We start from the raw sequence: 25,057 nt of genomic DNA on the forward strand, positions 1-25,057 counted from the left end.
GAAGACAAAAACCGGAATTGGAAAACGGAATGTATTGATTTGAAATTCCAGCCACCACATTACCCTTGCATGCACAATTGCAGGCTTATTTATGATGTAGTGCACTTGCCTGATTGTTGGGGCAAGATACCCTGACTGTATTTCATAATCCAAAGCCGCCTCAAAAGACTTCCTGCATTTCTTGTGTTCATTTGTGCTAGTTTTAGCCTATGCTCTGGTTTCCCCCCAAGAGAACAGGAAAACATGTCAGCACTAAGTACTTTCCTGTCACTAAAATTACATACAAAGCAACATTTTTTTAATACTTTGTTTTGTCAGCAGGGATGATTTTCCATCTGCGCCGTGGTTTCTAACAACACAGCAACGGACCAATTCTTTGTGTTGGTCCTCGGTCGTAAGCAGTTTTAGACGACTCCAGCCCTGGCAAGTCCCAGTTGGCCACGCTGTGGAAAAAGGGCTACTGAGAACCTCAGCAGAACACCTGCCCCCAGCATGACCTGTTGTTAGGGGATTCAAGCCCAAGAGAAAGACTCCACTGCTTTTTACATTTTTATCTCTCTCCCCCACTCCATCAGGCGTACCAGACATGCAGCCTGGACGGTGGTTTTTGTCCTGCCGTCTTTTCACGTCACAGATAATAGACAAAATCATAACCATGCCTGCTCTCTGTGCCTTGGAGGAATATATTCCTGCCACATGCTGTCATATATTTTCCTCTGCCTCTTATCTGTTTACAAATTTGTGTAAGGTTCATTTACTTTTCCCCCCTGAGGATTACAGCCAAACCGCACAGATGATGCCAAACTGCTTCAAGGAGTCAACATCGCCATCAACAAACTTCTCCTATTTGTACATCTTTTAGAACTGCTTCCTCTGAGAACATACCAAATAGACAGTACATCAAGGTTTTTATTTGTCTTTCTGCTAATTGAACTTCTCATTCCAGCATCGTGTCATTCACTCTCAGCTCAAGGACCTGAACACAGTGTGTGTAATACGGATTTCTGTCTGTCATGTGCTTTCTCATTACCCACCCCTTTGTCTCTTGTTTTGTATCTGAAAAAAGCACAAAACTCAGCTTGTCCACAGCCCTGTCTGGCAACCAGGCAGACAATCACCTGTCAAGGGTAAAACATTTGCAAAAATGCAGCTGTAAATTATATTTGCAGCGTTCTCCCTCTTTACCTGCTGACCTTTTTTTTCTTCCTCCTCCTCCTCCTCAACATTATAATCTCCCCTGTCAGTGTTCATTCTGGTTGTGTGTGTTTGTAAAGAGATGGACAGAGTGTCATCTTTTTTTAGGCAAAACATTCACAGAAATGCAGCTGCATGTAAATTATACTTGCAGCTTTCTTTATTGTGTTTGTCTGGAGTGGATATGTCATAGTTTTGAGCAGGTTTGATAGGAGCAGGACAGGCTGAGGAGGCAGAGGTGGGATACAAGTTGCCATCATGGCTGTCAGACTCGTCCCCCCCCCCCCCCCCCCCCCCCCCCCCCGAGGGCTCTCCTGTAGAGGGGCAGATATTTTCTGCTGCCTATAATAGAAAAGAGAGAGAGCAGGGCACTCGTCCTGCGAGTAAACCTGCATCACTGTGTGTGTTTGTGTGGATGTTGTTAATTATATGGAAATCTGATCCTGGTAAGAGTGAGTGGGTCTTAAGGTTGCCTTCGGTCCAACCGCTCCTGTGTTCATGCATGCATGCATTGCAGAGCATTTACATGTTGGAAGTCTTTGGAGTGATGGATTAAAATCTCTTTCTATGTGACCTCCAATAGCCTGGAAAAATAAGAGATGAGCACATCTTCCCTTTAATGTTGTTAGGTATATATAATTAAGTTAATGTCTCAGATGGAGGTATAACCAATGTCTTCTCAGAAATCCTGGAGACTGATGCCATCTATAGTGAGGAAGGACTTATGGTGAGACACCTCACGTTTGTCTCACACACACACACACACACACACACACACACACACACACACACACACACACACACACACAGCGAGAGAGAGAGAGAGAGCGATTGCCCCACATCTTTGTTGCTATAACTACCCTCGATTACAACAGGCAGGGATGAAGCCGTCTGCAGGCGACAAACCACGGATCCACTGATGCTCTTCACATAGTTCCAAAACAGTTAGGAGCAGGAGAAGATGATGTTTAATCTGCCGTCGGGAGAAATCCGAAGAAAAACTGCAAAGGGAGTCTAAAAAAACATCCATATCCGTTTTCTGGATCTCAAACTTTACAAGAAACCGCAGGTAAGTTTTTATAAATCTGTTTGCCCGCATATAGAACCAGTAAATAGTGTATTGTTGTTATAATGCCTCTGGGGGAATAATTAGTGAGCATATCGTCGATGCAGTCGGTTGTCGTCGTGGATTTCTCTTTTTTTTTATTTGCATAAACTTTTTAATAGCAACCTGACGAGGCGAACAACGTTCTTTAACTTAATTTATATGCTTCAAAAATGTCTAAAACGATGTGTTTGTTTGCTTGCATGAAGCAATACAATCTGTTTATAGGGTTCATGCCTTCCGATAGTCCAGTTGATCCGTTTCACCCCCAGATTAATGTTATTAATAGTTAAAAATGAAATGTTAAGCCGTCAATGCAGGTCAATATCATAAAATACTGGCGATGAACTCAGCGAGTCTCTGCATAATTACATTTAAATGATTACCTTTACTTTAACAAACAATAAGGGATATTAAAATAATTGGAAACGGCAGTCATCAGCTGTAACCACATGCCTTCTATTGCTTTGTGAGTCCTTCCGTCCCCGTCTTTCAACCTTTCTCATTCCCATTCAGAATTATGCAGCCGATGATTATGTTTCCTAATTGGGGATCTGTATGCAGCTGCATTCAGTAGCCTATGTTAATAACGGAGCGGTTAATGAGTGGCGAACTAAATCCTCACCTCTGCTCATACGACAGTTGATGGACATGGCTGTCAGTCAAATCACTTCTATCGACCATATCTAGGCCACTGTTAGTCTGTGTAGGAGAAAGGAGGCACGTGACAGTTTTGATACTATTATAAAGACATGGGAGAGAGCAGAACGTGCTTGACATTTAAGAGGATGGTCTTTTAATCAAATTCACAGAGTGTATTGTGATCAAGAACAATCATACGGCTGTACTTGTCTCAAGAAAACAAGTCACACTTAATTGGATTGTCTGGATTAAATACAGCAGATAAAAAAAAAACTGAGCAGATGAGTCTGGGCGGCTCTAAAACACATAACACCTGTAATGTGTTCTCCAGTGGTTTTGGGATGCAGAGCTGAGAGTCTATACCTTAGCCTCCTCACTGCGGGAGTACTGAGCAGATGCAAACACCCAGACCACTGCTGGCTTTTTTTTTTTTGTCACTTATTGACACTGTGGGACACAGGCAAGATTGATGTTCTTGCCATTCATAGTGTAACAGGCAATACTTGGGCTATCGATCCCTCCCCCTTTCCATCCTCCATCCCTACAGTCCGCTCTATCTCCAGCCATGGAATCAACGGGGGCTGATGGAATATGATTAAAGGGCTATTTCATCATGGGAAAATAAATAGAGGGATAAATGAGATGAACACGCATAGATGAGTCTAATGTGATGCCTTTCCTCCGGTTTGGAATTGGAGACACACAAAAGCAGAAGGGTAGTAATGATGATTTATGTCCTTTTGTTGCAGAAATATAAGAGCTGTTTCGATCAATTCAAACGTCATTACTGCTGTGAATAACAAGGCATGGTTTTGTTGCTCAGAAATGGTTCTCCTCTTACATGTTTTGGTATTTGTATATGACAATGTCCTATAAATCTCCACGCAGGAGCGTATTCATCACATAGACCGGGCTTATTTCATTGACCATCTCCTTTCCTCCTCCTTCTACTCCTCCCCATCATGATAATCTCTCCTGTCAGTATTCATTCCTGGTTGCATGTGTTTGTAAAGAGAGACACACACACACAGTCATCTTTGACCCTTATTTTTTTCTCTCAATCTGTCAGATCCTCCCGGTGTGAGTGAGTGTGTGTGAGATTAGGACCTGGTGTGTGTAAGGGGGCTATGGTGAGGCGATGTGCACAGGCTGGTGTGAGGAGAGATGTACCAGTGTCAGTGGAAGGAGACGGAGGGGAAAAGGAGTGGATCTTCATTCATGGCTGCGCGTCTCGCTCTTGTTCTCAACTCTGTGGGGCCAAGCGTCCCCTCGGTGCCCGGACAGCTGCCACTGCGCCTGGGACACAGCCACGGTTCTGTGCTCGGACGCAGGCCTGCGGGAGATCCCAGAGGGGATCCCGCCGGAAACTGTCTCCCTCCACCTGGAACGCAACTACATCCGAAACATCCCCGAGAGTGCCTTCAGCAACCTGGTCCACCTGCGTGACCTGTACCTGTCCCACAACCGCATCGATTCGCTCGCCTCGGGGGCCCTGCGGCATCTGGGCCCGGAGCTGCGCCTGCTGGACCTCTCGCACAACCAGCTGAGTCAGGCCAGCAGGGAGGAGTTTGGCTCTACTCGTGCAAAGACGCGCCTCTACCACAACCCGTGGCACTGTGACTGCGCCCTTCAGGAGTTGATGGAGACTCTGAACCTAGAGCCGGAGACAGTGAATGGGATCGTGTGTGAGAGCTCTATGAGGGGGGTGGGCGAGGGTAGCAGGTGGGAGGACCCGGGGTCGCAGGGCGAGAACGCTGGTCAACCGCTGGTCAAACTGTTGGACTCCGGGGTGAATTTCTGCAGCCTGCAGAGGAAAACCACTGATGTAGCAATGCTGGTGACTATGTTTGTATGGTTCTTCATGGTCATAGTGTATGTAGTGTACTATGTGAGGCAGAACCAAGCCGAGGCTCGCAGGCATTTGGAGTACCTGAAGAGTTTGCCCAGCCCACGCAAGACCCCCACAGAGACAGATACTCTGAGCACTGGTTTCTGAACTCCTGCTAGGCTGTTATTTAAATGGAACAATAGGCAAATGGGTTTTTCAAGAAGAACTATACTGATAAATATAAGAATGCTGTGTGGAGTTACTGGAAGATGCTGATCCAGAGGAAACAAACCTTTTACAGCTGTGCTTTGTGATATTTCTTTATATTTGTTACAACTGAGCCCCTCTACCATGTTTTTCCTAATATTTATGCATATTTGTGTACATTCTACCATTTCAACTGAGAGAAAAGAGTGGAAACTGAAAAAAGTAAAAGTGCAGCAGAAGCTATAACAAAGAAAGACAATTCTTTGAACTTTATAACCTTCTATCGCCCTCTGTAGTCCCTCTTTCCTTCTCTTTTCTTCACCCACCATGCCTCATACTGTGGTCTTGTATCTTTCATTAAGCTCTAATTAAGAGTCTTTGACCAACTGACCCTTCATGAAGACTTGAAAGCCACTAATCAGTGGAAGTGTGTGTACCAGGTTGAAGAAGTGTGCGAACTCAAATGAAACAGGCATCTAATTGCCTGTTTCATTTTTCTGTGAGCTTTTGTGCCTTGAAAGAGGCCATTTTCCCTTGGATAACATTGATTTTGCACAGATGCTATTTAAGCCTGTCCCAATACAAGGCCACAAAGCCAGTGTTTTCCGTGCCAGTGGAGAACTGCTGATCTAAATTTACTGTCACAAAGCCATTAGAGCTGGAGGTGAACTGTTTTGTGTACAAGCTGCAGCAATCAGCTCTAAAATATCTGGACGGCCAAGTGTACACACAGCTCAGTGTCCACTGATTGGTACAAAGAAATCCCAGCCAGATTTAGAAATGAATCATTGTCATAAATGAGATTAGTGTAGCCATTTATCCTGAGAGAAGCTGTTCGTTTAGCTTTAATTAATCTCTTGAGTCCTGCTTTTCCATTCTCTCTGCAATGATTGCAGTATACAAATTGTTCTGTCTCCCATTTATAGTTTAGGCTTCATCATAATTGATTTTTTTTCAAGCCACTGTAAAAAAAGGCAAAATACTTTGATAATAAATATAATAATTTTCTCAGTTAGTACATTTAAATGACTGCAATATTAAGATTAATTCCATGCCTTAAATGTATACTGAACATGCACTTAATATGGAACAAACCCTTACTGGATTCACGGCCATCTTGTTTTAATTTCACTTTAGTTTCTATATACTGTGGCAAAATGTGGAGCATTATTCTCTGAGGGGAGGGTGGATTGATTGGTTAATGAATTCACTTGTACATATGGAAACTAAAAGGCCTCTTGAAATCTGATGGGTGTTTAGGGCAGCGGTTACCAGCAAGAACTCGCTAATTGAATTTGAAGGGTTCATGAGATTATTGACAGGATATTAAAGCAGAAAAAACAAAACAATGTTACCGCACACAATAGGTTTACTTTTCCTTTCATGTTGTGGTAACTTTAGGTGCTTCTATAGTTTATTTTCTATTATTTTCAAGGCATAAAAAACAAAGGGAAATAAGACAATCTTGTGATTGGATCACTTAAGCCGTGGCGCCAAATCGCTCTTTGGTTGAGCAGATATTGTCTATGTAACAGATTGTAGGGGGGTCTGAAGCAGCCATTACTGTGTTTGTTTAAGGGGTCACAAGCCAAATAGGTTCACTGGTGTAAGAGGATGTTTTTAGCCATGCTAGCAGTGTGGCTCTAGGAATGACAATGTTGGTCTGTTAGTCAACAATTATTGGATGGATTATGATGACATTTGGTGGAGACAATAACTTTGATGTTCACCTAATTGTTTAGCATCATTAGGTCAACATTTGTATTTGTCCTTTACTTTGGTTTGAGACCAAATCCGCAAAGCCAATAACATTCCCATCACCTCACCTGTAGGCTACTTTGTGTTTTTTGCTAGCAAATGTTAGCATGTTTACTTGTAAACTAAGGTGGTTAACAACAGTGAGGTTAACGATCATGGTGAACATTATACCTGCTAAACATCAGTCTATTGTCATTGTGAGCATGTAAGCATGCTGGCGTTAGCATTTAGCTCAAACACCACTGTGCCTAAGTGCAGCCTCGCAGGTTCTTATTCATGTGTCCATGTGTCAAGTGTACAATTACGACCTACTAAGAATTTATAGATGTAATAAAACATTACTGTGCCCCATTTAATCTAACAATTGGGTTGGAAAAATGGTAAGAGCTGAACCGAAACCTAGAATAAGACAACTTTCTGTGTAATGTAATGTGCTAAATGTGGAAGTTTGTGTTGTTGTTCATCATGAAGAAATACTGTGAATTAGAGCTAGCATCAGTAAACTTTGAGAAGAACAATATGGATGTTGTTTTGATAACTGGTCCATCTTAAAACCCAGTCTTGGGTAGACCACAGGCTGAAAGATTAGAATAAGAAGTTTGATATTTGCTCTGTCTGTCTGTGACAGACTGTGAAGCCCTGTGGTGTAGCTTGACATACTCCTCTGAATGTTACCTGTCTGTCACAAATCCTACATCTACTGTTGATGTGTCAAGAGTTCAGTTTCCCCATGCAGCTCTAATCTGGCTCAATAAGGTGAATTGATGCAGACAACCCGAAACTCAAGAACCAAGCATGCCCTCTGTGAATTTTACTACTTTTTTTTGTACTTTCTTTTTTTATTGGTGATGTATTTCTGTCACAGTGATTACTTTTGTTTGCCAATAATTATTCAAACAACGATGAAGTCATAGATCGGAAACCATTTCATTGAATAAGTGATCTATCAAAAAGTGATTTTAAGAAAAGAAAAACAAAGTATGTAAAAATAAAAGAAACGTTGCTCGACTTTGTTCCAAAAAATGCTTCTACATTTTATTGCTACTGTAGGTTGAAAAAACAAAAGGCAAGAAGATAAAGAGATTCAACAGAAGAACAGAAAGACATCAATTCACAGAAAGAACTGTTGGCAGTGTTTCCTATTTCTACCATGCGTTACAACTAAAGGAAATGATAGAAAAACTATTTTACACATATAAAAGTACATGATGGGAAAATTCATCCTTTTTTCCATTTTTGGTGTTTTTGGTTTCCACACATTTCCATCAACAAAAACAAAATGGCCCCCGCATTTATTCCACCACCACAAAAACACAAAGTGGCACCAGGACAAAGTGAAATGTTTAGGTGTGACTTAGTTTTCCTTGGGGAAGAGACAAAACCACAGTACTACCCCAGCTTTTTCAACACGGGGGATACAAATAAAAAGCAACTTCAGCCTGTTTCTTGGTTTTGTCTTTTATTTCCAATTTACATTAATTAAAACGTAACAAAAACAAGTCATGATCATAATAATAATAATAATATAATAATGCTATTATTATTAATAATAATACTATTATTAATAATAAGAAATATACACAACCTCACACAAACGAGCCCTCTGCGCTGGCGGTAGAACTGGTGCAACAAAGTCAAAAACACCCCGAATCTCTTGAACCATGTGTGTGTGTGTGTGTGTGTGTGTGTGTGTGTCTACGTCTACGCACGCCGAGGCAGAGGGCACTCCCCGTGTGAGGGGACTGATGGGAGGAAGTAGAGAGGGATGGGGGTCAAAGTCACAACAAATTGGGGGGCAGCAGACTGGGCTTCTATGACCAAGCTTCTTTTGGTCATATTGATATACTAAATTCTAGGGTTTTGTATACAAAGCTTCAGGGGGAGAAAGCCTCAGTTTGATTTGAGATGTGTTTTTTTTTGTGTGAGGTAGCTTTTATCAAAACAAAACTAAAAAGAAAATTAAACTCAGTATTAACTCCAAATTGGACGTGCCTTGATTGTCAAACGCCATCATGGGCATGTTTGTTTCCATAAAAGAGTTGAAGCAGGCGGGAGCGGCGAGGCGGGGACATTTATCACCATGAAATCCAAAATCCCAGTGGGAGCTGCTCTCTCTGAGAAACTGTATATATGTATACACACATATACATACTGTATATATACATATATACAAGTCACTACATATGAGTATCTGGTCGTTTAAAAAATACAGACTGTTTTACAACAATAGCACCATTGACTTTTATTATAATACACAGTAACTTTTTGATACACACTGTGGTGGTAGAAATAGGAACAACTGCACTTTCTATGTAGCTAGATTTTTGGTTTCAAAGAGATATGTGTGCTTTAGTGGATATGGTACAGGAGTGATGGGGTGATTAGAAAAGAGGAGGAAGTAGGAGAGGAAGTTGGTGGATATGGTTATTTGTTAAATATTTGTAAGTGGGCTTTTTATTACTTAGCAATAAACTCAGTCCTACCACACCTGGGACCCAAACCTAAACAATAAATAAATAACACCAACACATTTTTCTCTCTCTAGTTCCCTGGTATGTTCCCGTACTCTCCTCATACTTCCTCCATCTTGTTCATGAGGTGGGTCAGGTGGTGGTTGGGGGTTGCTGTCCACCCAGGGTGAAGTGGGGGCTTTTGGGGGAGGGATGGGTGTCCATAGGGGAGGGGGGGTGACAATGCTGGATGAATCACAGATGACAGTTGCTGGTGCCATTCAGTGCAGATATCCTAGTTCGACTTGGAAAAAGCACTTTTTACTTAGAAAAAAAGTCCCATTTAAAAAAGTGTCTTGATTTTTCTTTTTCTCTCCTTCTTTATCTGAAGTGTGCTCCTCTTTCATTTGATTTCTTTCAAATTCCCACTTCTTCTCTCTCTCTCTCTCTTCTTTTTCGATCACTCGTTCTTTACAAGAAGCAGACTGCCCCGACTTCGACTCCGAACTCCTGGTCTGATCCTCCAATATCCATGGGGGCAATGTCTACAATGGGCAGACGAGAGGTCTTCTGCGATCTGTATTCCATCACTGTCTTGCCCCACTGTCCCGTGTGTTTCTGTGCAGAGGGAAAAATCACATTGGCTGTTAAATGACCTATGACCTTTTCCAAAATTGCAGAGTGTAAGATTGGCTAGGTGAGGTGACTGAACACCACAGAGTAAGAAAGACAGTGCCTCATCAATCGTGACCATATCCGCCTTTATTATATAATGTTCTGATTCATCACATGCATGTGTATTTACATGAAATATTGTGTGTACTGTCCATTTGTGTTTAATCTGTCCAGTCTTACCGTGCAACCGTCCTCCATCACGCTGTAAGTGAAGCGGCTGTTGCCCTCGGCTCTGATCTCCACGTCGTTGGAGCCCTGCAGCAGAACGGCCTTCTTCAGGTTGCCCGTTGAGGCGTCCATGTAGGCCACGCTGTTCTTACAGTGGTAGGTGATGTTTTGAGAAGCCTCGGTGGACAGCAGTCTCAGGAAAGTCATCTGAATGGCAGCAGTGTTGGCTGCCAGGCTGTCGTCACCATAGCTGAACTGCATTGGGCCACAGGAAAGGAAGAGGAAGTGTTAAATACCAGTTAATGTCTCTGCTCTTATGGCTGTTGCAAGTTTTTTGATTATTTGAACTGCTCCACAACACGAGTAAGGATTATGTTTTTTTTTAAATAGAAATTGTTACCTACACTTGGCTAGCGCTTATCCCAACACACATTGGGTGAGAGGCTGATAATCAAAATTGAAAACATTCCCTGATTTATTTTTATGAAAAAGACTTAAGCCACATTTCCAAAAGATGCTAATGTCAAAAAGTCAGCCTGATTTCATTACATTACTAACAATAGAGGCTGGTATGTAGATAAAAAACAACAACATGGTGCCACTTACGTGGAATCCTCCGTTCATTGTCTCTCCGAACCAGACATGTTTGCGGTCCTTGCTCTTGCTGGACCACCAGTTCTTGCGAGGGATGCTGGCAGGCTTGGATTTGACGCAGGACTCTCCTGTCTCCATGTCGCAGAAGACCTTGATTGCATCAATGGTGCAGCCCTGATTGGGATCAATCCAGTAGTCTCCTACAGGAAGAACAAAAGAAAAACACATCAGCTTCATATTATGCCCAGTCTTTTCCTGCGTAAAAAGCTGATAATTGTTGAAATTGTATATTGTGACATTTTCAAAAACAGACTCTGAATTAGCCACATCCAAACAGTACCAGACAGGGGCGGACTGGCAACTGGGAAGTTTGAGAAGACGGCCAAATCATTCCTGGCTGAACCGGTCGATGCTCATAGAGTTTTTTTTTACGCTTTCTGATGTCAGTAGTCACTGTAGCACTGTGACATCGAAGCTGCAGACCAGGCTATACTAACAATTTTTAACCTACATTTTTACTCCACAAAACTTGAGCTGCCAACGCAAAATGTCCCCTAGCTTATGCCTACTTCATCATCTCACCCCAATTTGACCAATTTCTCTCTGTGTCACTCACCGCTCTTCCAGTCAGGATGGCAGAGCTTCAGGTCTCTGCAGGTGCGAGACGGGTTCTTCCTGGATCCCTCCGGGCTGCGGATGTTCTCAATCTGGTTGTTGAGAGATTTGAGAGTGGCGTCGACCTCAGCATCGTGCTGACGGAGGTTTCCTGAAGCCTGGTCGGCCCTCATGTACCTGAGAGGATCAGGGGACTTTTCAATCTGACCAAGACCAGCGAAGGCGGACATGTCAATGCCTGGGCCAGGGGGACCAGGGAGACCGGGGGGTCCGGGGTTTCCAGCAGGACCCTGAGACGGAAAGGAGAAAGAAGGAAGGGTTACATTTGGCACTACACAGCATATCTTTTTTTTTTCTAGTCATTACTCCACTTTTTGTAGTCTCATTTCTCACAGATGTCGCATTATTCTTCCTTCTTCATTCAGATTACAAAAGTCCCCCCTCATTTCCCACAATGGGTTCAGGAAACGCTGCAGTCTGTTCTGCAACCTGATTTCTAGTCTAGGACTTTTTTTTTTTAATTTTGCTATTTCACAGATTCTCAACATCAATATTATCCAATTCTGAGAGCTTGTGAATTCCTCAATAAATGGTCACTTGCATGTAAAATATGTGTAACATATTGTGCACAATTGTAAAAGGTATTTTTAGCCTGTTCAAATGTTCAGAGGAAGATCAATGTAACAGTTCTCGTGGGGTACTCACAGAGGGACCGGTCTCTCCACCACGACCACGTGGTCCGGGGGGTCCAATTGGTCCTGGCAGACCGTTTCCACCATCCTTTCCACTGGGGCCAACAGGTCCAGGTGGTCCCTATATACACATAAGGAGATGTTGATGTTAGGCACTAAAGACACTGCATGTGAGGAAATGTACTTCATTTGTCTTTGAATTCAAAGTGATATTCCCAATATTTTGGCAGCTTCAGTACTCACTCTTTGTCCAGAAGGTCCAGCAGGTCCAGTAGCACCCTGGTCTCCAGATTGACCCTTATCAGATAATGATTACATTCATACATCAGGGTTTCTGCAGCATTCAACATGTTTAAGACAACCTTAGTACTTTACCACCATTTTATAACAATAATTCTTAATTATAACAATGTTCAATGCTTATAATTAATGCTTACCGGAGGTCCAGGCAGACCCTGCAGACCAGTGAAGCCTCTGTGTCCCTTCTGTCCTCTCTCACCAGACTCTCCACCATCACCCTTGTCACCACGGGGTCCTTGGGGTCCCTGAGAAAAAGTGGACAACAACCTAATCAGGGAAAATGTTTGGTTTTCTAGAAGCCATAGTGTAATAAATGCAGCATTTCACCAACATTTCAAGAAAAGACATTCAAGGCTCAATTTCACTCTTGCAATAGATACACTCATTTTGTTAAATTGTTAAATATTAAATAACTCAAAACTGTGCGTGCAGGTAGTTGTGTTGATGTTTGTAAAGTCACATACAGGCATTCCTCTGGCTCCAGCAGGTCCTGACGGTCCAGAAGGTCCTTGTGCACCCTGTGAAAGAAGAACAAAAGAATGTTGTGATGTTCTAGTTCAAACATAAATGACTAGAGCACTGCTTTGATCAGACAGCTCCCATTTACTGTGATATTATCAGTTAACATTAACACATGTTAAGATAAATTGTAAATATTCGTGGATTGTTACTGTCGTTTATTTTTTTGTGCGTTAAAAAAATACTGTAACTTTGTTGTCTTTATTCAGCATTCAGGTCACTACAGAAAGGTTAAATATGCCCGCTGGAAAAAGATTAAGATCATTTTGTAATAAAGATGTATTTAAGGAGAAAATCATTTTATAATAATACAGAATCTGGAAATGCACTAAATAAATGCTGTAAATGAGAAAAATAAAACATCAAGGTTATTTTTTCACTTTAACCAAAGGGCCTCCTCTGTACCACTTGCAGGTTTCTACAATATACATCTTTTATAAATGATGCTGCTCTTCACATAGTGAGAAACAAACTTTACACTTGAGACAACATCACTGTTTTTTTTTAAAGACAATGTCACTAGTGTTGGAGGCACTACTCACAGACTCTCCTCTGTCTCCCTGTTTGCCGGTGGGACCAACTGGGCCGGTAGCACCAGGAGCGCCTGGAGCACCAGAAGCACCAGCAGGACCAGTGGTACCACGATCACCCTGCAGCAGAAAGGTCATGTGAGGAAAGCTGCCTATAGCACACACTGTACAGATTATTGCTGTCTACCTTTAGTCTTGGCTGTATTTGGAAAGGTTGAGATAATAATAATTATTATTATTATAAAAATCATCAAATGATCATATAAATAACCATAATAATCAATAATATTGTAGAGTTAATTTTCTTTGTGCACATACATACTGAGATTGCAAATCTGTTCCTGTCACTAATGCAATTCAAATTTCACCAGATTTGCAACACATTAAGAATAAAAGTGTATCCCAAACTGAGGAATAGCATATTTGAAAACTGACAACACAGTACAGGTACAGTATCCTACAACACAGAGGATTTGATTTATGTATCTTATGTAGCGGGTATGTGTGTTTTTCTCACCTTGATTCCAGTAGAACCATCTCTACCAGGAGGTCCATCAGATCCAGCGTTGCCCTGTCAGAGGACAATATTTATTTTTAATAACTTCCATCTCCACCAAGCCAGATGTCCTATTGAATACTGATCAGCTGCATAATGAACAGTGCTCCAACAAAACCCATTGATGACACAGAGTATACACAATGCAAATGTATACATGATGCAAATAGTGATTAATTTAATTTTAATCGACTTGGCCTCCAGTCATAGGACATGAACAGACTAAATACAATGTGGCAGATATGAATCTAAACACGCACATGCTGTGTGTTGACCACTCTCTCACCTCTCTGCCAGGCTCTCCTGCAGGTCCAGTAAGTCCAGGTGGTCCAACAGGTCCAGGGGGTCCGCGGTCTCCACTGCCACCAGGGGCTCCCTGCTTTCCGGGCTCACCCTGAAAGGAGAGACGAGGAGGACTCATTACCACACTTACAACTCGTTGTGTAATTTTGTCCACTGGCACGTTCACTCACACTTCTGTCATTATATATTCAGTGAATCTCTGTTTTTTTAGCTGAGGTTAAATCACCCATCGCATCGCAATGATATATCAGGCTGATAATGGCCTTGAAGTCTAAATCAGATATTCTCAGGTGAACATCAGGACATGCTTTTATTTAAACATTTTGATTTGTTGTATTCTATAAAATCAGCAGTGACTATCATAAAGACCTGCTAAATAATTAACAATACTCTAACAGGACAGCTTTCAAATTTAACGGTCGAAATCCATTTCAGAGGTTTTTTTACCCACAATGACAACAATCCAATTAGCATAAATTTAGATGTTCACACAGTCAGTTTACATCTTGAAAGCTCTGGTTTTGCTGCACAATTAAAACAACCAATTAGACCAGAAACAAAACCAGTTGAACAGCTGTGGTTCAGATATTTAAAGGCATCATGTGTTTTGCAGCTGCTTGGCCTTCTTGTCTCCACAAACTGATTTAGAAACTGTTTTTTTGTCAATATTTCCCAGATCATCAATGAAAAGAGCTACAGCTGTACACTACACACTTATAAACCAATATGCTGCTCAATGATGGTATAAAATGCAAATAATACCTTTTCAAATGCAGCATTATTTTGCAACTGCTTGGGCTACTAATCTCCTCATCTTCTCCCTTATTTAGAAACTTATTTTGGTCAGATTGGAGGCAAAGACCAATCACAGCTCGGGGAAGGGTATGTTTGTCCAGTCAGGTTTTAGAAAGGTTCATGTTGATATCTTACACATCCCATTTCAAATGCTAATGTATCCATGACCAAGCCAGATGACAATCAGTGACCTGAAAACTGATTGCCAGACCAATTTCTGAAAACGGAATTGATGTGTTTGAATGACTATTGTAAAATGTAACGATAAAGAACATGGCACAAAATAATGCCTCGATCCAGAAATACAGGTATTAATACAGGCTCAAACTACAGAATGTCGCATAAACTGTTAAAAGCATATTCTCTGCTTGAAACATTTCTGGGTGAGTTTTGGCATCACCGCTTCCTTCTTGGCATCGCTTTCATGCGCACTGATGAATAATTAATGGTAAGGACATGCTGTAAGTCGGGGACGTGGCTCATGTCACATGTCAAATAGTGTGAGATGTAAGCAGGAGAGCCTTCTTGTCACATGTCGTACTGTACATCAAATAGAATCAGTTCATCAGGAGAAAAGTCCTGGCTGCTCTCATGTAAGACGTGATGTGACTGTGATCCAATTAGGCCACAGCAGACTGTCCAGAGTCTGTCTGTGTCTTCTTTCTCTTGTACGGAGTGACAAAGCATTAGGCATTGTGCTCTTAGGGAGGAGTCCTAAGTATACTTAACAGCCTATTTTTTTATTATTGAAGGTTAGCAGTTGGCAGTATGTCACTCGCAGCAGTGAAAGAGAAAACACCTCATGTTGGACACAACTCTGCGGTGACCAGCCAATGTTTATTAAGCCTCCCTTCAACCAAGAAACATTGCAGTGAGAATCGTAGCACTAAGCTCTAGTGCTAATTGACACATAATCGTAAACAATTTTGATCATATGTTAATCTTTCACGAAGCAAAAGAGTCAAATATTTGTGAGTTCCTGTCTCTTAACTGTGAAGACTGACTTCTTTTCTCTATTCCTACTATATTATAATATTGTGTTGGGCTGCAACTATCGAATGTTTTCAGTATCAATTCATCTGCCAACTAAAAGACGAGCAAATAGACACTTTTGTTTTCTTAAATTGCATCATTTCAATTTACAATCAAAGAATCAAAGAAAAGCAGCAAACACGCATAATTAAGTAGCTGAACTTGTAAATGACTTAAGTGATTAATCGATTATCAGGACAATTCATATCAATCGCTATCAGTTGGATGTCTTGCGTCAATATTTCATTGATTAATTGTTTCAGCTCTATCATTATGAACTGAATATATTAGGTGTTTCTACAGAACAAGCCATTTGAAGCTGCCACCGTGGGCTCTGGGAATTGTTTTACAGGCATTATCTGACATTTATAGACTAAATAAATACTTTATTGTATTTTATTGAATTATTGTAGAAAAAAATACATGTTAAGCGATAATGAAAATAAATTGCAGCCCTAACACATTAAATCATACATTAAGTTATTGAATAAAGCAAACAGTATGTTACTTACAGAAGGTCCAGGCAGACCAGGGAAACCTCTCTCACCACGCTGTCCGGGCAGACCGACGATACCGCGCTGACCAGCCAAACCCTGAGGACCTGAAGGACCGAGGGGACCCTGAGAGAGGAGAGAGGAGAATCAATTTGTGTTTGATGTATCAGCAGTCAAATCATTTGGTATCATGTAATTATGTGTTTTTGTTTTAAATAATAATCTTTTAATTAAAGACACAACATACAACTATAATAGACCTACTGGGTTTTTCAGGCCAACTTTGAAATTCTGAGAGATTCATTTAAAAAAAAGAAAACGCATCTTAACGGAATAGTTGGATATTTTGGTAAATTTGCTTTTTCACTCCTCTAAAGCTCACTGATTAACACATTACGTCCCGCTTATTTGAGCCGTACCAAAGCTGAAGTGTAAAAACGTAAATTTATGATAAAGATATGATTACGTTTTAAAGTTCTGTAACAGATCTCATGTCATTTCCTCCGACTGAGATTTCACAACTCCCAAATTGCCGCAGCACAGATCAAAATCCATCTCTCTGGTCTACTTCATTTTCACCACCACAGTCCACTCTGCCTCATTCTCACAATAAACTCTAAGTGACACCTGAGACCTGATCTCGGATGTGTTGATGCGTGGATCAAGATTTCATATGTAATCTATAAATCGAAAGAGTGTCAACACAGCAGCTATCTTCATGTTTGACGATGCAGTCATCTGTGATCTGTCATTATCTTGACAGGGCTCGCCATGTGTTTAAGACATGTGTGTGTGTGTGTGTGTGTGTGTGTGTGTGTGTGTGTGTGTGTGTGTGTATGTGCAAGGTAAAAGCCTGGGGTCCTGTCATTAGTCTGTCACTGGGCTTGTGCTGGCCTGTGCTGTCATATGTCTTGGTCTGCTATTAGAGTCAGTGATGGACACTGACAGCTCTGTGTATTAATGGAGAGTGTGCTCTGCTGCTGTCCATTACTGATGAAATTGGCTTTTTGGGCTGAGCTACGTAAAAGTCGACAGAAAAGTAGAAAACAAACACATGTAACCATTTTCTTATATAATGGACACCTGTGTTCACCTTGACGGTGTTCAAGGAGATGTGCAGTCTGGAGAGAAGAGTTAGAGTGGCTAAATATGTGGGTGCTGGAGGGATTGGAGTGATATTTCAAGCACTACAAGGTCAAGAAGTTAAAGATTATCTAAAAGCCCAGAAGAGTCTTGAGTTTTACACGGAGGAGTATGATTAAACGTATGACAAACTCACAGAGGGACCATCCTCTCCAGCATCTCCCTTCTCTCCAGCAGCTCCAGCTGGACCACGGAGGCCAGCGTCACCCTGTCTGCCTGGGGGTCCACCATCTCCCCTCACACCCTTGGGTCCATCTTTACCGGATGGGCCGGCAGGACCAGCAGGTCCAGGATTACCCTAGAACAAGTGAGGAGGACGACTTAACGTACACAAAATGAAATGGCATGCATGAAACAACATTACATTGTAATACATGCACGCATTATGTTTACAGAGCCTGCAGATTTCTATTATTGCGGACTATTCTATACTGTGCACGTTACTTTTGATACCACATGCATGATGCACCTCCTTCTAGCAAGTCTGTAAAAATATTCTTAACAAACTAAAACAACTCCCGCTGTGTCAGACATACTGTTTTGGTTGCGTGAATGTGCAGAAACGGCAAGAATAACTGCTTTACAGGTGCAAATTAAAAAGGCTTCTTAGGTGACAATAAGTCAGGTGGCATTTAGAAAACATTCCCTTATCTGTTCTGCTGCACCTTGCTTCTTCTTTCCCCGTACCCAATTTCATTCAGAGACTGAATAATACATCTACTATCTCCACAGTAAATAATAAAGGTTGAATTTAGTACATTTATTCTAGAAGTCTGTGTAAAAATATGGTATACTGCGAAATTAACAGTCATACTATTTGGAAATTTGTGACAATATCAGAGTCCTATATTAATTTATCTATTGAAGGGTTATGGACCCAGCCATGTGTTTGATGTTGCGTGTAGTGGTAAACTTACATTAGGACCAGGGGGTCCAACTCGGCCGGCAGCACCAGGGAAACCAGTGGCACCCTGAAAGAGAAAGATTACGTTAGACAAAGCCATAAATACTCTGACATAACAGCTAAAGATAAAGATATTTTCAAAACTTCACTCACAGGAGGTCCCTGAGCACCACGGGCACCTTTAGGTCCAAAAACACCGGTAGGACCCTGGAAGAGAAAAGATACTTTACTGTCTGACATTTATTTTATGGTTTATAGATATCTATTCCAAAACACTTTCAGCTGCTTTGACATTTTGTTCCAAAAACTGGAACAATTTATTTATTTAGGGCTTAGGCAAAGTCCAGAAAAACACCCACTGCAGGTCCAGGGGCACCAGAGGGTCCTTGAGGTCCAGGGGCCCCAGCGTCACCCTTCTGTCCAGATTCTCCCTGCTCTCCCTTGATTCCTGGCTGTCCGTCAGAACCCTGAAATAAAATGACAGAAAGAGTTGAATGAATGTGGACCTGGTATGTCCTTCCTTGTGAAGGAGTAATGAAGTTTGCTGCCTCAGTTTGGACAACAGAGCTTCTGTGATGTTGTACATTAAAAGTAAGTATATGTTCGTTCCACACAACGTGACTGGTAGATGCCTTTAGTCATGATGTGACAGCTCCAAAAAAAGCAACCTCACTCCGGGAAAATGACGCGGCACATAATCGCTTTCTGTGTAAAAGTCCTCATGGCAAAAATAATAAAAAGAAATTGACGTGCGAATTAATTGCACGAAAAAAGAAACGACTTAAAGAGATTTTATCTCTCAGATATAAACAAATATGAACATTTTAAAGTGAGACTATGTGACTTTTGAAAGAAGAAATAACATTTTTTTTCTTGTAAATAAAAAGTCAAACACACAGGTATTTGATCTGGTGTTACCAGTAGCTTATAGTAGCTAATTATAGCAAACTTTGAAAAAATAAAGTTGTGCTATTAAAAGTGCTATTACTGAGTCGGTTCACTGACGTTATGAGTCTTCTCTACCAGTGATACTGTTGCATCTAATATTATTGTGTAAGTGTCGCAAAGGTTACATAGACTTTGTCTGTTTTCAGTCTGGTTGGTGATGAGCTGTGATGTTAGTCTGTGAGCTGTGAACCTAAAATGATTTAGACACCTTGGAGTGTTATTTATCACAAAATAATTAATAATAGAAAAAAGAAAGTATGATAAATTGTGTTGCCATGGAAATATTGATGAAAATACATTTGTAATGATGCGGCTTATTAAAAACATGTATTTGATGTCTGCCTGGAGCCTTTGTGAGGAACTAAATGGATAAGTGATACAAAGACCTCCAACTGTCTCTACACACTCATTTCTCTCCACAGAGTAACACACTGAGGTAGACAAGACACAAAATGAGTCACAGAGGCCTAAAACCGAGGTTTTAGTGTTTCTAAAGTGTTTCTAGAAAAAAAAAGAAATAAACGGGAGGTTTGAAACAAGAAAAGCTGTGTTAATGTCTGTCATCTCTCGCTCATGACACTTTTGGCCGGCTCATTTTCCAGGCAACAAAACATGAGATGACTTTTTAAGTGTAGGGAATAAAATAACCACATGACAACATTATTTGATTTGTATCAAGGTGTTGAGGTTATCTGTTGTATATCCATTGTGAATAAATCCGATTCTTTAGTTACATCCTTTTTTAAATCAATATTTGAGGAGTTGATAATGGCTGCGCTCAATATTTTACTACTACTGACTTTGTGTAATTAGTTGATTTTAAAGCGTGCTACTTTTTTTATGTAAGAAGCCAAGCTGCTGGTTTGATGCTATTTCTTAGTTTCTATCTTTCACATAAATGTCACAAAAGGTCAGGTGGTTAACACTTTATGTCTTTTTATTTTTTTAATTTTTTTATTTCAATTGCAATATTTATTGCTGTACCTTTCTTAACCTTGCCAGCATGTCCTAGAATAAAACTACAAGGCCGTAGACTACTTGTCCTGACACTGAGTTTTTGACCCTGGAGTCATGCTCTTGAGGGGTCTGCAGAGCTGAGTGTTGGTCAGTGTTGCTATTGTTACTTACAGGAGGTCCAGCAAATCCAGCAGGCCCAGGAGGTCCAGTCTCACCCCTGTCCCCCTGAAAGAGGAAGGAAGAGAGGAAACACACACTCAGAGGTTAGTTTAGGCTGCAATGCTGAGTGAAGGTGAGCGAAATCTGTTGAAAACTTCAACAGAGACAGCTACATTTTTATTCCTATCATGTTAAATCTTACAAAAACTATTGAGTGATGTTTCTGTGACACTTACAGGAGCACCACGGGTACCAGGAGCTCCAGAAGGACCAGCAGGACCAGATTCACCCTAAGTAAGAAAACACAGTAGCATCAGCAACACACACTGAGCTGTGAACAGTGGGTTCAGACAGAATTGCAGACAAACACAGTTGGAACTGACACAATCATTTGAAATGATGTACAGCCAGACATTTAAGTACAACTCAACACCATGTTTAACAAAAACCTCTATGAGAAAATATTATAGTGATAACTTGCCAATAGCTATATGATAATTAAAATGATATAACAAGCACCTTCTCGCCATTGGGACCACCAGGACCAGGAGGACCAATGGGACCAGTGAGACCCTGTGACAGGAAACAGCAGAAGGTTAATGACAACATTTGGCATGAGAATGAACATTTTGTTTTGATACCAGCCCTCATAAAGTTCCTGTTCCCATTTGTGAGAACAAAATATCAAAAACTAGACATTTATTATTCAAGACATGAGTGGAACTACTGCCGCACTGAGAAAGTATCGATGATCACAATGACAGTCACTCACTCGGCCACCATCTTTGCCGGGAGCACCTTCAGGTCCTTTCTCTCCGAGGTCACCCTGTGGGAATATAAATACAAGTCAGTCACCTTACAGGGGTATAGGCAAAACTTCAAAACTATTTAATGAATACATTCATTCAAATATAAATACATATGTCTTCTTAATATAAATACATTTTAAATGAATTACATTGATATAAATATGAATACAAAATCTTTTCTGTCATCAACACTTTCTTCCCATCATGGCTTACTCTGTCTCCTTTGGGTCCAGGAATGCCAGCACCTCCTCTCTCTCCGGGCATACCCTGCAGACCAGGGGGTCCTTGTGCTCCACCAGCTCCACCAGGTCCAATGGCTCCCTATTATAAAGCAGAAATAGATGAAGAGGATGGACGGAAAAAGGTACTTCAGGGTCTTTGTAAACTGAATGACAGTGTGTAGTACCTGCTACAGATGTATGACGGTGCCATACTGTTTTCAGACTTTGTGTTTATTAGGACATGAGTCAGAAACACAAAAATGGTGCTGTTGCAGCGTGAGAAGGCTTCTACTTATCAACAAAAGAGACAAGCGGCCATCTTTGTTTAGGCACGCTCTGTTCAAGTGTACCAGAGGACTGAAAGAATAAAAACAGCTGATAGTAATATTATTCACCTGACACAGGTTATAATAAACTTTTTCCAACTTTACTGACCAAATATAATTAACTAAAGTGTACGATAAAAAATCAACTAATTATTCTAACAATGGTACACAAAGAAAAAACTCTCATACCAAATGTTCCTTTTGATTTTACATTTAATTCCGTATTTCAAGTAGAATGACTTTTATCAAAACCAATGTTCTATTCCACATATCAGAGCCAAGATAACGGAGGGAAATGCAGGCTTCATTTTTTTACAAGTGGCTCCAGCAGGCCTAGTCCTGGTCAGAAGCTGTCAGGCTTATCGGCAGTGCTTTCTACTGCAGCCTCAGACTGGAGATCAGACACACAAACACCAACTCTGCTGCCTTTCTCCAGTCATTACGTTGTAACCACAGGGCTCACACAGCCTCAATGATGGCTGTGAATACATTCAAACTGGATTTATATTGAAGGGGGAAAATGTATAATTTGTGTCTTGCAACGAGTCGGTCTTCATTTTTCTTAGATTTACGGATTGTCTCCTCGTGCCTCCCCCATCGCCACCATCACCTCAGCTCTATAATCCTTATCCTCTCTATCCGCTACTGTCTGACCTTAAGGAAATAAAGCCTATGAACTGGGATTAAAATCTGACCAGATAACAAACCATCAGGGAGAATTGCAGCTGCTGTGAGCTCTTCCTCTATACTCACAGTGCAGTTATGACGACTTACTGCAGTGACTGGAATTTGTTGATGGCTGATAAGAAATTGACTGTATTGCTTTATTGGAAATACGCTGAGCAACCAGTTGTTTGGAAATGTAGAGAAGATCTTAATTCTCTCTAAAATACTCACATTTTACAAATTCACTAAATGTAGTATTTGAATGCAGGTAAGGAGTCTTGAATCATGCAGATCCTCATTACAATAGTAATACAGCAATATCATACAAAAACACAGCACCCAACCAATCTTGCAAATCTTTTTTTTCTTTTTGTTTGTCTGTTTTATGTAAATGTACACTATCCAGCTTATAGTGATTAGGAGAAGTGGGCTGCTGTAAAGCACCAGGGGAGAAACTTGGGGTTCAGTGTCTCGCTCAAGGACACTTCAGCACACTGAATGGACACAGTATTGAGAGGGTGTCGGAGTATAAATATCTTGGTATCTGGCTGGATCACAAAGTTACATTTACATTTTCACATTGACCCACTTGTCAGCAAGGTCCGATAGAAATTATTGAGGCCGTCTTCTTGTCTGACTTGGATTATGGTGATGTTATATATAGACACGCCTCTTCCTCCAATCCTAAACCCCTACATTCAGTTTATCCCTGTGCCCTGAATTGAATCACCGGTGACATTCTGACCGGTTATTCTACTCATCATAGCATCTTGTATGGAAAGGTTTGAATGGCATCTCTAGCAGAGGCTCTTATGAGTACTTTGCCAGGTGTTTCGATTTCTGTCTGTGGAAATATTTTATTACTGCGATAGCATTGCAACCGTGGAAGATTCAGTCACGAAACTGTAGCTGAGATCAAAACAAAGGTCGAGTTTGAAGATCAAGGGCCCGCTTTATGCTCCTGGCCTGATTTGCCGTCGCAGCTGGTGTGATGCAATTGCAAGATGGCCTCAATTTTTTTTCAATCTGTTTACATTAAACTCTCAACATTCTTAAAAATGAGGGCAGTGATTCCTCGAGATTTAAGTACTTTTTGGCAGCATTTGTAAGAGATGAGGAGTTACACGTAGCGAAGGTCCCCAGGGAAGTTTAGGGTCATGGTTGGCAACCTAAAACAAAGCAATGTCTACTTCTCACACGTTGCATAATAGGAGTACGTTTGAAAAGAACAAGTATAAATACTTTTTCTTCTTTCCAATCCTGTTAATCATCTTGGGACCCATCAGACTCCCCAAAATGAAAGCACTTTTGATGTTTATTGAAGAAAGACTGAGCAGAGGTTCTATTTTATACAGCAAACCCCATACAAACATCTACTGACTAAAAACCATAAGGCAAGATATGTCAGGATCTGGGTGCCTTACCACCTCAAATAAACCCTTTTTTGGGGGGAAAAACACTGAATGTAGTCAACAGAGCTCAACTCACAAACACCTGAGGGTGTTACTGTTGCTGCTGTTGCATGTGATAAGTAAGTACTGGCGATAGTACCACAGTAGACTATTTGCCAGTGGTGTGAGTTCACCTCAGGCGCTAAAGATTGAAAATCTGTCTCCTCCTGGTTTTAAGCCGAATGCTGGACTCACCTTGGGTCCGTCAGTTCCAGGAGTTCCAGGCAGACCTCGAGGTCCCTGCAGACCCTGAGAGCCGGCAGCTCCTCTCTCTCCGGGGAAACCACGCTCACCCTGAACGGCAATACGAGGACAATCAGCGGCATTTCTGATAATCAATATGTCAAACACTGGCAAAGTTAAATACGGACTGTCAACTTACTCTGGGTCCAGTAGCACCAGCAGCTCCACCCTCTCCAGGAACACCCTTACAGGAGAAAAGGAGTCCAAAGAAAAGATATACAGGATCAGTATATGACAAATCAAGACAGGTATGCTTGAAAAGAGGAACTGCTACAACTCAGAAGTACTACTACTACTACTACTACTAACTCAAAATCACTGAAATGGTGGAGAAAGGGCTTAATTCTGTTCATTTGTATTGAACCTTTATTCATACAGGGTAAGTTGGCTGAGCATACCTGTTCTTTTACAGCAATGCCCCGTTAACACTTTAGTAGAAAAATACTGCTGCGAGTAAAGGAGCCTCTGTGGTGTGAAGTCATTTGGATAACAGCGTCTACCAAATTACTTTTATGGTCTCTGCTCTTAAAGCCTATGACAGAACAGTTCTAGTATTTTCACTGAAGTTAATGTGACTTTTTGAGCTATATTTCACTCGAAAAGGTGCACTCACCTGGTCTCCAGGCTTGCCTCCCTCACCAGGGGGGCCAGGAGGTCCAGGCAGACCCTGAGCACAGAAGAGAAACCCAAAAGATGTAAGCAAAAACCAACAGTGAGTCAGAACGATTGCATGTACAGCAATAAATCAGCACAAGTTGGTAGGATGGAATATT

The 25,057-nt window shown here is 41.2% G+C and overlaps 2 protein-coding genes across 2 annotated transcripts in view; one reads left to right on the forward strand and one right to left on the reverse strand.

Moving 5' to 3' along the window:
* Nucleotides 1-4,079: 4,079 nt before the first annotated feature.
* On the forward strand, nt 4,080-4,937 carry LOC306714756 (leucine-rich repeat-containing protein 3-like; the record flags this gene model as incomplete). The annotated part of the gene is made up of 1 exon (XM_079184884.1): nt 4,080-4,937. The coding sequence occupies one exon, from the start codon at nt 4,080-4,082 to the stop codon at nt 4,935-4,937; it is 858 nt and encodes a 285-aa protein (XP_079041010.1).
* A 4,484-nt stretch (nt 4,938-9,421) lies between these two features.
* Nucleotides 9,422-25,057, reverse strand: part of col2a1b (collagen, type II, alpha 1b) — a gene marked incomplete at its 5' end in the record, with an annotated part of 45,092 nt that continues 29,456 nt past the window's right edge. Inside the window, 24 exons of the mRNA XM_079156896.1 lie at nt 9,422-9,802; nt 10,040-10,282; nt 10,634-10,821; nt 11,238-11,526; nt 11,942-12,049; nt 12,172-12,225; nt 12,366-12,473; nt 12,693-12,746; nt 13,290-13,397; nt 13,795-13,848; nt 14,120-14,227; nt 16,476-16,583; nt 17,737-17,898; nt 18,518-18,571; nt 18,658-18,711; nt 18,864-18,971; nt 20,581-20,634; nt 20,805-20,858; nt 21,088-21,141; nt 21,341-21,394; nt 21,591-21,698; nt 24,237-24,335; nt 24,424-24,468; nt 24,898-24,951. Of these exons, the coding sequence (XP_079013022.1) occupies nt 9,656-9,802; nt 10,040-10,282; nt 10,634-10,821; nt 11,238-11,526; nt 11,942-12,049; nt 12,172-12,225; nt 12,366-12,473; nt 12,693-12,746; nt 13,290-13,397; nt 13,795-13,848; nt 14,120-14,227; nt 16,476-16,583; nt 17,737-17,898; nt 18,518-18,571; nt 18,658-18,711; nt 18,864-18,971; nt 20,581-20,634; nt 20,805-20,858; nt 21,088-21,141; nt 21,341-21,394; nt 21,591-21,698; nt 24,237-24,335; nt 24,424-24,468; nt 24,898-24,951 (2,469 nt within the window). The 3' untranslated portion in view covers nt 9,422-9,655. The remainder of the gene's footprint in view (nt 9,803-10,039; nt 10,283-10,633; nt 10,822-11,237; nt 11,527-11,941; nt 12,050-12,171; nt 12,226-12,365; nt 12,474-12,692; nt 12,747-13,289; nt 13,398-13,794; nt 13,849-14,119; nt 14,228-16,475; nt 16,584-17,736; nt 17,899-18,517; nt 18,572-18,657; nt 18,712-18,863; nt 18,972-20,580; nt 20,635-20,804; nt 20,859-21,087; nt 21,142-21,340; nt 21,395-21,590; nt 21,699-24,236; nt 24,336-24,423; nt 24,469-24,897; nt 24,952-25,057) is intronic.

Source organism: Pholis gunnellus, assembly GCF_910591455.1.
Source record: "Pholis gunnellus genome assembly, chromosome: 3".
Lineage (NCBI taxonomy): Eukaryota > Metazoa > Chordata > Actinopteri > Perciformes > Pholidae > Pholis > Pholis gunnellus.